This window comes from Xyrauchen texanus, chromosome 13, assembly GCF_025860055.1.
Source record: "Xyrauchen texanus isolate HMW12.3.18 chromosome 13, RBS_HiC_50CHRs, whole genome shotgun sequence".
Taxonomy (NCBI): Eukaryota; Metazoa; Chordata; class Actinopteri; order Cypriniformes; family Catostomidae; genus Xyrauchen; species Xyrauchen texanus.
The window spans coordinates 24,400,758-24,414,643 of NC_068288.1; the positions used below are offsets into that span (position 1 = coordinate 24,400,758).

General features: G+C 40.8%; 1 protein-coding gene across 1 annotated transcript; it reads right to left on the reverse strand.

The window, feature by feature from the left end:
• Nucleotides 1-10,620: 10,620 nt before the first annotated feature.
• Nucleotides 10,621-12,588, reverse strand: LOC127653745 (E3 SUMO-protein ligase ZBED1-like). The gene is made up of 2 exons (XM_052140528.1): nucleotides 12,396-12,588; nucleotides 10,621-11,726 (listed from the first exon to the last, which is right to left on the reverse strand). The coding sequence occupies exons 1-2, from the start codon at nucleotides 12,586-12,588 to the stop codon at nucleotides 10,621-10,623; spliced, it is 1,299 nt and encodes a 432-aa protein (XP_051996488.1).
• Between the last annotated feature and the right edge of the window lie 1,298 nt (nucleotides 12,589-13,886).

Below are 13,886 nucleotides of genomic sequence, written 5' to 3' on the forward strand. Positions count from 1 at the left end.
CTGGGATACTTTTTAAACAGTATTGAATGACTTCCCATCCATGTTGGGCACTTATTGGCTGCTTTTCTTTATTATTTGGTCCAAGTCATCAATTTCAAAAACATTTTTTTTTTATTACATTTTATTTTTATAATTAAATAAATTAATATGGTGGCACAATTATATTTTTGTCTACAAAAATAATTTCAAACATTTAACCATACGCCTTTAGTTAAAAAAAAATGTAAGATCATGTGAAACATTTCAGTCAAGTGTTTCAAAAGTTTTGACCAGTAGTGTATGTAACTGTTGAATTGCCAAGGTGGCTTGGATAACAGGCAACATAAATATTTAGATGAGTTTGAGTTATTTTCCATAATCAACACGCATATGAAAACAGCAAGGCAACAAGTCCAATTTCTTGGGATAAAATGGGTAATTTAAAATATAATTTTTAGTCATATTTCAAGTCATTACATTTTTTTTTTCTTCACATTTGTGAGCCTAAACATCAAATTATTAGACTTCAGTTTTGTTTACCCCTACACAAATTAACCATAGTTTCATTACGGTAACTATAGTTTAACCATGGAATTTAGTTAAACCATGGCTACCACACAATTAACTATGGTTACTACTACAATATTACTGTAGTAAAACCATGGTATAATGGTTTTGGTATTTTTGATACAACCGCTGTATGGGAAGTATCGATACTTTAGGATTGATCCACCCATTCCTACCAGGGTTCCATCCATTCCCTCCTTTCAACCTTATCATTACCTTTCAAGTCAATCATTTCACACTGCATCATACTGACACTATGGGGAATGTATACCATCACGGTGTGCAACTGATTTGAATGTGTAAACGATGCACACTTGCTAATAGGGTAGTTAAAAGCACAGATAGAGTCTCCTCCTTCTAACTTTACAGGAGGGATGAGCAAAATGATGAATGGATGGATATGCATGATGATGATGTTAACTGATTCAAATAGCATACTAGCATATATCTTGTGATGCCTTAACTTCAGCCACTCTATGAGTTACAGTTGCCTTTGGCCAGGAGGTGATGTCACCAGATGGTATCCAACCTTCTTTGGCGTTTCGATCCTTAACTGTAATGCCCTTCAGTTGGTGGGTGTAGCAGTGGTTATCAAGTCAGTGCCCATCTACTCCTGGCCTCAAGCTCACCTCATCTCTCCTATTCCAGAGCCAACAAGAGGCTTGTTCTGCTACTTCTCCCAGCCTGTGAGCTGTCTTTTCCTGCTATTCACAGGGCTGTCAGCATTTTCCATACAGACTGTGCCGGTAAACCTCTGTATCCGACTTCAACAGGGAATAGCCAGGCCTGTCATACTTTCTCCCTACAGTCTTAAGATAGTACCTGGTACTTAGTGACTTTCCTTTCATGAGCCTCATCGTACCCTTCCTCCCATGGGACTTTAAGTTCAATCAGGATTATCGTCTTTGTCTCCTCAGACCAAATGACCACGTCCGGCCTCAGGGATGTTTGAACCACTGGGGGGAAATTTCCGCCCTAGGTCCACCCTCTTCCCCCACCACTGTGCTTTTTGGAGGATGTTGCTTTTGGTAATTTTGATTGCAGTTGACTTTTCACCCTCCCTGATAAACTGGATGGATGGTGTCTGTGTCCCATGGGTCCTATATTTCCTGCATCGCTGCTGCTTCATGATGTAAGCTAGTGTTTGGAGCACCGTGTCATGCTGCCACCTATATCGTCTTTGGCTGAGTGCGATGTTACAGCTTGACAAAATGTGGTCCATGGTGCCTTTCCTTCCACATAATTTACACAGTGGGTCTTCTCTCAGCCCCCATCAATGCAGATTTGTGTTTGATGGGAGGGTGTCATACACTGATTGGAGCAGAAATAAAATTCAGAAGGGTTCTAGCTTCCAAAGTTCAACATCCAGGCTCCTTGAGATGCCAATTTCACTGCATTCACTCTCCGGCTTTCCTCTTCCAGATGTCGTACCTCCTGGATCATCAGCCTTTTCTCTTCTGGATCTGCTTTTCTCCATTACTGGAAGGGTATGATTCCAAGGCCTTGTCTTCCTGTGCAAGGGTTTACAATGTGTCCTTCAATGTCAGTGAGCTTTCAGCTTGTGCCACAGGCATGTCAGCTGCCCACTTGCGCCCAGATCTGGTCGTGACACCTGCCTTTCTGACGTGTTCATCGCTGGATACATCATTGACACTCTGCCTTTTGCCAGCTTGAACTCTTCCACCACAGAGGAGAAAGGAAGCTAGAGCTGACCTGAACTAATGTAAAGTCCTACTTATATGAAACTAGGAGGCACTCTGATCAGTCTCGGTAGCAGACCATGCTGCAGGGTCGTGTCTAGGGGGAGGCTGGGGGAGGCAGTGCCTCCCCTAGGATAAGCTCTGCCTCCCCTGAGAATTTGAGAAATAATCTGTCCATCTGTTGTTTTGAGTGTAGCCCCGAATGTATTTTGAATAGTTGACTGACAAATATGAAACCGGACAAAAGCCTATGTAAACCCCCGAAATCATAAGTTGCCTTATTTCATTGTGCTTTGGCTTTGCACATACTGCATACAGCCTGTAAAAATAGACATAGTCATAATCTAGCCTATAGAATAAGTTCCTTTGCTGTCGGTAGCCTATGGGCGACTCCATTTCTTCCTCTCTGTTGAATATGCAGCAGGTAGAGGAGGAGCTTGCACAGACATCAACTAACTTAGTGGCGAGTTAACGGCAATTAGCAGGAAAGACAGCAAAAATTAAGCAAATGAGGCTTTGGGGATTTTTCCGAAAGAAGTCAGTGGGTATGAATTCACATTTGTTTTTGTCCTTAAAGTCTTAAGATCATCATCTAGCTGGCTTTCACCCACAGTAGGCTAAACCACAAGAGTTGTAGCCGCTAACCTCCTTATTTAGATTGACGCAGCTTGGTAGCTCCGAGTTAACGCAGTCGCCTATCACGCCGGAGACCGCGGTTCGAGCCCCGTTTGGAGCGTACTTTTCTTGTTTATCAGGTGTTGTTTTCGCTAAGGATAACCAATAAGCATTAACATAAAATGTATGTGTGACTTGTTTTGTGATATTAGTTTGTAGGAAATATACACTTTGATTTGATTAAATGGTTTTGTAGAGTGTAGCAAAGATGAGCAACAGACTGAGGAGCAGCAGCAGCAGCTGTGCCAGAATCAGGCATGGAAACTGGTAACAATTAATAAGTCACTTTACTTTAGAGAAAGTTAAAAGTGAAACATTGTTTATCTCAATGATCCTAATGAAAGGATTTTGACAGATGAATTATTCTCATAGAGATGATGAGAATTATATACAGTTCGATGCCATAGTGTGTCAATGAACTTAGAATAAAGTCATTCATGTATTGCTTTAACTTAGGATCTTATACATCATTTTGACTATTTATGTCAAAAAATATAAATTATTTATATTCAATATTTTTTTTACCTCACTTTACTCACTATAATATAACTCTTTTGTGATGACTTTATGTTAATGTACATGAAAATTCAAGAATCAGGATAGATATTAGGGCAATCCCACTGATCTGCTCTTCCCAATACATTTTCTTCAATGGTATTGGTCTACAATTTGACATATGTAGCACTTGATGAATTAGTTGTTTGAAGCTGATTTGCAATAAGTTATGTGCTGTATCTGTTCTTTTGCATCACAGATGATTCAGGGAGGAGAGAGGATGTTGAGGATAGTACTAGAGTGGAAGATTTAGGAACTGTAGAAACAGGCCCAGCCAGAGCAAAACTCAAAGAATACCCTCTCACCAACTTTGGACTACAGGGAAGTGGTTGCTAGTGTGAAAATAAAATTGTCTGGGCTAAGCCCGGATGTCCTTCAATGCTGGAAACGCCTCTGCATCTGATGATAAATTACAATTTAAAGTGGATTGTTTTGTGCATATTTTTCCATCGCTAGCAGATGAGTGAGGTCTGACACAACAAAAATCCAGTTTAAGCCCTATAGTCTAATAGGGGCCCTGTGCCTATCTCTGGGTTCCTGGCTTAGAAAAAGATATGCACTAAAACAGATTGTGTGTAGTATAGCTTAATTTTGCGCCGATTTTTTCAATTGTTTATGTTGCTCCCCCCAAACAAGCCAAACGCCCCCCCAAACATGATATCCTGGTAACCCCTCTGCCATGTTGGAGAGCCATGATTTAAATTTTGCCTGTAATCCTGATCTTTCAATCTTCCTCAGCCACTCCTCTGCCTGCTTCTCAGTGCTGGAGACATTGTTTTTGTCACCCATGGTGTTGTTGTACCATTTCCTGAGGCATTTGATGGGATTCTTCTCTATAAATAAGATGACTTCCCCCTGGACCTGGAGCCTGATCTTGTTGGTTACTTTTCTGTTCCTGATCACCATGCTTCTTGACTTTTTTGTCTTAAATATTATTCTCGCCCACACAGCCAAGACGCTTAGTGTCTGTAGGACCGATTTTGCCTGTACATGGGATGAAGTTATCATGGTGAGGTCATCCATAAAGCCTCTTAATGGGGGCGGCCGGGCTCCATAGTCCAACACTGGTACTCTCAGTTCTTTCCCTGTGGCAGAACATTTTATGATATTCAATACTAATTATGTGTGAACATGAATATAAAGCCACTAGCCAGAAGGGTGGTGAAACTTGGCATAAAATCCATGTATAAACAAGCTGGTAGTATAACACCAAAACACCCAGACTAACTCTCCTTCACAGTAACCCCTTGGGAAGGTGAAAGTTGACATCCAGATTATAAAACCTTGCAAAAATGCTAGGGGAATCCCAACCTGCCTCTAGACAGATGTTAATAACCTGAGAGTTGAAGGAAGCTGTCAAATCTTGGGCACATAGCCTTTTCTGTGTTTGAGAATGGCTCTCCACAAGTCCGGTCTGATCTCTAACCAAGAGTCTTCAACCTTCAATGCTTGAAGGTCTCCGACACATTTTACTTAAGCCAAAGCAAGAAGCAGTGCAGTCTTCAATTAGACTACCCATGAGTGCTTTTAGCACAAGTGCTAAATCCCACGCAGGTCGAGTTATATGAAGAGACAGCTTGGCCATTCCGGCAACCGGTGGTACAGTTTCCCCGTTATCAATTTTTTTGACACTATATTTAGTGACGCAAGTGAACGAGAGGGTGCACATACTTGAATCCAGCTGGCAATTTGTTAGCTAGAGTATCTAGGCCCAGCGGAGCTTGAGTCAGGGAGTACCACAGGGGACTCTGGGGATCAAAACAGATCTATTTCAGCTTCCCTGAACAGATCTCATATCTTCTGAAGCATTTGAGGACAAAGTCTCCATTCTCCTTGCACAACGCCATGTCGCGACAATATATCTGCACCGCGGTTCAGGTGACCTGGAATATGTGTTGCATGTATGCCCAGGAGAATATTCTGTTAACAGAGCAGGAACAGATGCGCCAGGTCTATCCCTGTATGCGATTGAACTCCCCCTTGGCGACTTATGTATGCCATGACCGCTATGTTGTCCGTTCATATTAGTACTTGAATACCCTGGACGAGTGACCAGAAGGCTATCAAGGCTAGAAACACAGCAAATAGTTCTAGACAATTTATGGCCAAATCAGTTCTGCTCCTGTCAATGGGACAAAAGCCAGACATCTGTCGCACAGGGCTTTCCACCCCTTGTTTAAGGCATCTGTCATGACACCTTTGTGTCTGGTCACTTGGCTGAGTGCCATGCCCATCTGATAAAACGTGGGCATCTTTCAATTGGTTAGCATGGCTAGACAGCAGTGTGATGCCACAAAACAAAATGAATGATGAGGCACCTTTGATCTGAGCCAGTATTGAAGCATTCTCATCTGCAATAGTCCCAGCAGGTTGACCAATACTGAGGAGGCCATGAGGCCCAGATATTGTTGACAAGACTTTCCCCAGTTTGAAAGTGTTCAAGCATCGGAGAATGGATTGAATGCATTCTTCTGTCAGGCACACCAGCATAGTGAAGATTCACTCCTAGAAATGAGATCTGATGACTTGGCATCAGAAAAGAAAGAAGTGGTTGTAAAACCCGCTCTGAGCAACCACTCTGAGCATAGAGAATAGACACGCCCCACACTGTCACATTGGAGTAAATTATGCACTCCATTTCCGGCTCCCAACCACCCTCAAATTCTCCATGCTTGGTATGCCCTCCACACTAGATAAAGGGAGGAGAGGGGACCGGTGTCTCATACACTCGGAATGAAGACAATCAGTGTCAATGAGCGCTGTGTGCCTGATAGGAATAAACGTATGTGATATAATAGCCTATTTATCATCTATGCCGAACATGATTGTATCATGCGCATCGCATGCAGCTTATGACGACTGTACTAGACAGTCAAAGCCGTTTTACATGGAGGAGAGGAGAAATACAAGGCCCGAGCCAGCACCAAATCATCCTCAAACTCTCCATGCTCTTTACCCCGCCCTCATGCGCCTCCCTTAGAAGCCACAGAAGGAGTATGGCGAGAGCAGAAAGGGATGGCTTTGAGGTGAAGCTGTGAAATGGGGTAGAGGGATTATCCGTTCATTAACACACAGGAGGAGAATAAAATGCACGCACTGTCATCACAACGGGAAGCATTGATAAATGGTGAAAGCTTGAGCACCACAGGGAGTAGACTAAAAACAAGTCCAGCCAGTGTGTGGATGTGCAAATCTTGACAGTGAATCCAATAGAAAACTTCAGTTGGCATGCAGATTATGAACAGAAATATCGCTAGCCTGAAGTTGAAAATTCTGATCAGATAGTGTTCTGCCTAGGGATGTGCTTGAAGTTGAATACCCTATTCGGAAAGGCACGAATAATGACTTCAAAAGGAATAATGGGTTCATCCAAATAATATAAAAAATATTTGTTTGATTTATAATCCAAGAAACACAAGCATAAAGCGACATTGAAAAATGAACATATTCTAAATTACAATGAATTTATGAATCTGTGAAGCCAATTTTTCTAAAGTGCTTAAAGTCCTTATGAATGAAAATGTGCACTGTGTGATTTCAGATCAAATGACTGTGGTCTGTTGCCTGTTACAATAGACTGTACTTTACTGTTACTGTAGACTGTATAATCTGCGTACAGAGGTCTGCGGAACTGCAACTCTGTACATTTCGTAAATGGTTCATTCGTACAATTCTGTGACATTCCAGCCTTGAAACTTTTTAAAAATAAAACATACTTTTACAAGTTTCTTCATGTTTCATCATAACAGGGACATATTAAAGATTGTATAAGTCATACATAGATTGCTTGGAGAGAACCCACTTTTGTTTCCTCCCCCTACCCCCGCTGGTCTCTGCTCATATCATATTTTTTGGGTCCGAACCACAGTCCGATTACGTCATCAACGTGAGTACAAGCAGCAGCTGTTTACTACTGTAACAAGGCAACAACTAAAGAAGACATCAGCTTAGCTGTGTTATTTTTTAATTTTAGCTCCTTTTTCCCCCAATTTGGAATGCCCAATTCCCACTATTTTGCAGGTCCTCATGGTGGCGCACCTCAATCTGGGTGGCGGAGGTCAAGTCTCAGTTGCCTCAACTTCTGAGACAGTAAATCTGCTCATCTTATCACGTGGCTCATTGTTCATGACACCGTGGAGACTCACAGCATGGGAGGCTCATGCTATTCTCCGCGATCCAAGCACAACTTACCACACGCCCCATTGAGAGCGAGAACCACTCATTGCGACTACGTGGAGGTTACCCCATGTGATTCTACACTCCCTAGCAACTGGGCCAATTTGGCTGCTTAGGAGACCTGGCTGGAGTCCCTCAGCACACCCTGGATTCGAATTTGCGACTCCAGGGGTGGTAGTCAGGATAAATACTCGCTAAGCTACCCAGGCCCCCAACTTTGCTGTGTTATTGAAGTATTTATCTCTTTGGATTTACCATCAACATTTTACATGCACAAAATGACAATTATGTTTGTCTGCCACAGATGCATTGAATGTGCTATGATGTGAAGAATATTAGCATTTGTCTGCCGTGAGCTGGCAGATGCGTTGCAAGAGTGAAGAATGTGTGCTGCTCTCTGAAAGTGATTTACTTGGACACAAGCTGGAATGAGAAATAAATTCAACCATAATAATTGCGATCAGAAGCCTGCAAAGACACAAATTATACGTCATCAATATGAATTCACTTCCACGATTTGGTACAATTGCGTTCATATTAGCAGCGAACCGTACTGGAGTTCACATGAACTGTACCCCAGACCACCTTTTCAAGTGGACCCGGATGTGGTTCGTGGTTGCGCCCCCGATTTTGAAAACAGTGTTCACATTATCCAAACGAACCGTAATTTGATGTCATTTGACCCCGGGTAAGCACCAAAAGTGCTAGTGTGAAAGCACCCTTAAAATGAAAAATGCTTTAATATGACCAGGAAGAAGAGAGAAAGGGAGAGAAAAGGCTTAGAATGAAAATGTAATTCTCATTGGATTAGTGTCGTTGTTTTGGCAGTAAATAGTGTTTATCACAAGGGAAGAGTAATGCATTTTTTTCTTAACTCTCTCTCTCTCTCGCTTCCAGAATAAGCTTTGACATATGCAATAAAATGTAACAGCATGTCATGAATTGGTGCGTTTACTGGTGTTTTAAAATCCCAATGGTGGGAAACAATTAACATGTATTTGAATGCTATATTATTTTGACAAAATGTCCTTACTTCTGACAGAAAACACAACAGCTGTCCACTGATTGTCACTGATCTTTCCTCCAGCCGTTTCTGTCAAGTGTAGTGTCCATGTAAAGCAACATCCGACAACTCACTCAAAAGTTGTGCGCATGTTTCAGGCCCATTTCTCTTTTCGGGTCCGATTGGTGAAACATTCTCAGCAGTTTGGGTGTGTTACGCTAAAATATGGTACAAACGGAATCGCATATGGATTTCATACAATTACAGGACGTTTGGCATATTTTGTTCATTCATTTTTACCTGATACTCAGCGTGAGGTGGCTCTCTCACTCCATTCACTGGCATGAATTCCCTCAGTCGATGACAGCGGTGACAGTGGTTGTCAGGGGCGGAGAATGGTATAATTCAAGAGATAATGCGCCAATTAAAACAAAGAATCTCCAGTTTCACAAAACAGCACCCAATATGGACTTCTGAAGTAGCAAGTCAAGTACTGATCCTTAGAAGTCGTTATACGCAAACAGCCCTGGGAAAAAAGTAAGCATACGTGCGTATGGCCCCGACTACGCGACTGACTTGCGGTCCCTGTATATCGTGCCCATCTGGAGCTTGTCAAGTGTATTATTAACTAAAATATGACATAATTTAAACTTTCCACATCTGGAAAGCTCTATGTTAATGTAAAACACGATTCACGTGTGATTTCCATGTATTTATTTATAGCATAAACATGAACACAATGTTAAATTTCTAACCTGAAGTGATGATTTCATGTTGGAGCTTGTCTAGCCATCTCATAAATTTGACCACATTTATATTCACATCAGCGATTAAGGTAATTATCTGGTTAAGACTTTATTCAAAAAAAAGTTTAAATGCTCCATAAAGGTTTAAATGATTCATATATTATTCATCTATTCTGAATATTCCTGCTTATGTAAAATAAAGAACCTGAAACTTGCTCTGTCTTTTTTCGTCTTGTTCTTGCTAAATTTGAGAATGTTAAGTGTTCTTGAACTTTGAAAAAGCACTGTGTAAATGTAGTAGTGATGTGCGATACCACTTAATTCCTATTCGATCCGATACCAAGTAATACCAAGGCTGGTATTGCCGATACCGATACCAATACCAATACTTTTTAACGTATTTTATTTGTAGTGTGATGTGACAACTAGTTTTAAGTAAAGTAAAAAAGTAGGCTGTAGGCTTACCAATTCCAAATTATAGCTGCATAATGACAAGACAATAAACTGCTCTCATATTATTTAATTATAAAGAAAATCTCAGAGACTTGAAACAGGTTGAAAATTACACACAACTAAAAAAAAATGTGTCTCTTAACCTTGTCACAAAATAAATGCTGTTCTTTACAACACATGTAAATCAGGCACCCTTGAAAATCAGTAGCCTACCTCAATTTTTTTTTTACAAAACAATGTTTACAAAAAAGTAAATTAGGCTCCCCTGAAAATGTTAAACCTGAGCCTGTTCTGAAAACTGTCCTTATTCACAGGTTTTTGTTTAGGAATAAGAGCATGTTTACAGTTTTCCCCTTGAGTCTGTTCCGTTTTTTGCTCACTACCTCCCCTGCCTTTGAAAACATCTGCTCTGCAGGTACAGAAGTAGCAACAATTCCCAAGTACTTTACAGCAAGTTTGCTTAAGCCTGGGAAAGTTTGATGATGCTCTTGCCACCAAACAAGTGGATCCTCCTTGTCTCTGGGAATCAGTTTTTCCTCTGAGTAATGACGCATTTCAATTATTACGTCTGTGGTAGCTGACCGGTGATGTTGGGAAGACGCAACTTGCGTGTCAAAATCTGCCCATAACCCTACTTTTGTTGCAGCTGAGTCTGAGGCAAGTTCAGGACTCTGGGAGCTAGGCACTGAGGCAGGGCTAGAAGTAGGTGCCAATGCAGAGCTTGGAGTTGGAGTGGGAGTGGACTCTACTGTCTGGTAGACTTCCTTCAGCTCAGAGGAAAGTCGTTTTTCATTCCCTCAGCATTGTTTTTGTCCTGAAATCCAAGGTGTTTAAACCTAGCATCCAGAAATGTACTAGCAGCTAGAGAGTGATTGGTCTCAATGCCTGCAAATCTACGCTGGCATTGCTGTGCCAGCTGTGTGGCAACGGAGCTGCCCTGATGCTTACAGGCTCTTTGGAGAAGAGACACGAGTGGAATCACTTTGGAGACTGAAACATATTTTTCTGATGATACCTCCCTTGTCATTTCCTCAAAGGGCCTCAGTGCATCAACAGTTTGAGTGATGAGTGATAATTCTCCCACATTAATGCACAATTCACTCCTGCCTAGAAGACAGAGGACTGTGGTCACAGCTTCATGTTGTTCATGCAGCCTGTCCAGCATGTAGAAAACTGAATTCCAGCGGGTTTGTACAGACTGGATCAACTTATGTTCTGCTATTTGCATCTGCTGTTGAACAGCCCTAAGCTTCTCTGTGGCCTTAGTGCTATGGTGAAAAAATGACACAATTGCGCTGCATTTTCCCAGGATCGGCACCACTTCAGGGACAGCTTTTAGACTGTCCTTTACAACTAAATTCAGAGTGTGGGCAAAACAAGGATAATGCCTCCACCCAGCCTTGTGTACTGCAGCCACCATATTTGCCCCGTTGTCTGTCACAACTGCCATCACCTTATCAGTTAGGCCCCATTCATCTGTTATTCGTTTAAGTTCTGAGCTGATATTATCAGCAGTATGCTGTCCATGGAAAATCGCCATTTCCAAAACAAAATCTTTAGTTTGCCAATTCTCAATTACATGACATGTGACAGTCAAGTACGCCTCTGTGGACACTGAAGTCCACATATCAGTGGTAAGTACAACACTTGGAGCATTTTGCAAAGTTGCTCTTACTTTGTCTTTGCACTCATCAAACATATTAACAAGATATGTTTCAGTCATTTTCTTTCTGCTAGGGAGTTTGTATCTTGGGTCAAGAGCTTTTACAAATGCCTGGAATCCCTCATCTTCTACTACAGACATAGGCTGGAGGTCCCTCACAATCATCTCTCCCAGGCTCCTTGTGAGTGCTGCTGCTCTTGGAGAATCATCTACAAACAACACAGATACACAGGGCAAACTGACTGATGGAGCCACACTGCACTGCACTGCACTGTATGCTAAAGATAGATAGATAGATAGATCTATCTAAGTATCCAGTAACATATGAAACATACATACATTACTATGTTATAAGTTAATTTGATTTTTAATATAGGTTTAGTCACAGTAAGCAGTGCAAATGGAGTGTAGATGGAAGTAAAGAGTACAGAAGGAGGTAGAAATTGTTATTTTGTCTATTGTCCTCCCTGCCATGAGTTGTTGTACAGTATGCTGGCCAGGGGGATGAAAGAGATCCCTCTAAAAATTCTATTAGTTTTAAATATGGGCTATATGCAGCCTCTCTCAATACACTCTTAGCACTGATCTCGGAAAGCTACTCATTGTTGCATTTATTTCATTAGGATAGCTTACTTCATGTTTCACTAGTATTTTCTATTTGAACAAACTGCTTTCTGTTAGCTTGTTGTAAAAATGCTGGGATTCAGGGAACTCTTTAACATTAAAAAACTAAAGCCTTAACAGACGTGAATAACTTTCCCACAGTCAGTGATAATGTGACTATCACGCTATCTCTCTGTACCTGGATAACTTCTGCGCTGCGCCAAATGACTCACTGATTGAAGTCTGTCTTGCCCTAGCACCTTGCGTCTTCTCACCCTGGACCTCCTCCTCAGACCGCTGCTTCATTATATCATCATATTCACTCTTATGATTTAACCTCAAATGTTTAGCGAGGTTTGTAGTGTTACCACTGTATTTCACTGTCTTTCCACACACATCACACATAGCGTCACTGCTGTCTGTACAGCTAAAATACAGCCAGACATGACTCCTTTTGCGGTCAGCCATAGTCACTCTGTTTGCAGTCTGCACACACAGTCTTCGTAGCGGGAAATTAAAGCTGCAGCGGCCGGCTCCGTCACAGAGCCGCAGTGCACACACAACTGACCGACCGGCGGAAGGAGAAGTAGTTCCTTCCCCTAACCGGATATAATTAGACTTTTCTGCTGACAGCAAGTTACTTATGATAACATAAACACTCACTCCAAATTACTGAGTTTAAATATCGATCTTTTACTAGAGCAGGAGACGTTGGGATCGTAAATATCGATACTTTAGTATCGATCCGCACATCACTAAAATGTAGCATTATTTGTATTATTATTATTATTAATATTATTTAACTATATAATGGTGTCCTATTGTAAAAACATCCTATTAGACATATGGGACTTTCACCTGTTTGTAGGCTATATTGATTTATTACATTTAATTGAATGCTTGAATTTGTGTTTATTATTCACTGCAAAAATGTGTGCTTGACATTTCACATTTAGCTTGACACCTCCTGCCTCTAGAATAATGTTGTTATACATGAACAGACAAACGATATTAATATTGCAGATATTAATATCAAAAATACCAGGAGAAACTAAATTTAACTAAATGTTCGACAGTTAATGTGGCCAACAAATTTTGCTTCATCTGGTAAGAAGAAAGAATTATAATTTCATTCAGTAATAATTGTATAATAATAATAACAATTGTCATTATGATTATTATTCTATTATCATCATCATCATCATCATCATCATCAGTATTATTATTATTATTATTATTATTAGGCTGTTATTGTGAAAAGGCATACAGAAGGCATATTTTATTAATACAAAATATAAACGTAAGAGGAACATTTAAAAATTAAAAAGTTGAATTTAGTTTCAATGCACTTCCAGTTTAAGCCCCGCCCACACCCATTTCTATCTGAATAGATACATATAATTTTGTCATATGAACAAATACAGATACAGATAATGGCTTTGCTGCCAAACCCCTAGTTCTGCCCTGCCGTATATACGCCCAATGACGAAGAATAAAGGGGCGGAGTACAAAGCGATATCTGCCAATTAAAATTCTTGTGATTGGCATGAATTTCAGAGATATTTTATACCTACAGAGATAACCCCCATAGCGTCATTATGACGCAGCATGAAATGACCGCCTTGAAATGGAACTCAAATCGTGTCTCCTGTTGAAATCACACAACTCTGCTCACCCCTCATACACATACAGTATATGAAACAGGCGATACTATTTGGATAATGTTTTGGTTTTATGTTATTTCTGTTAATGGATTTGGAAAATTA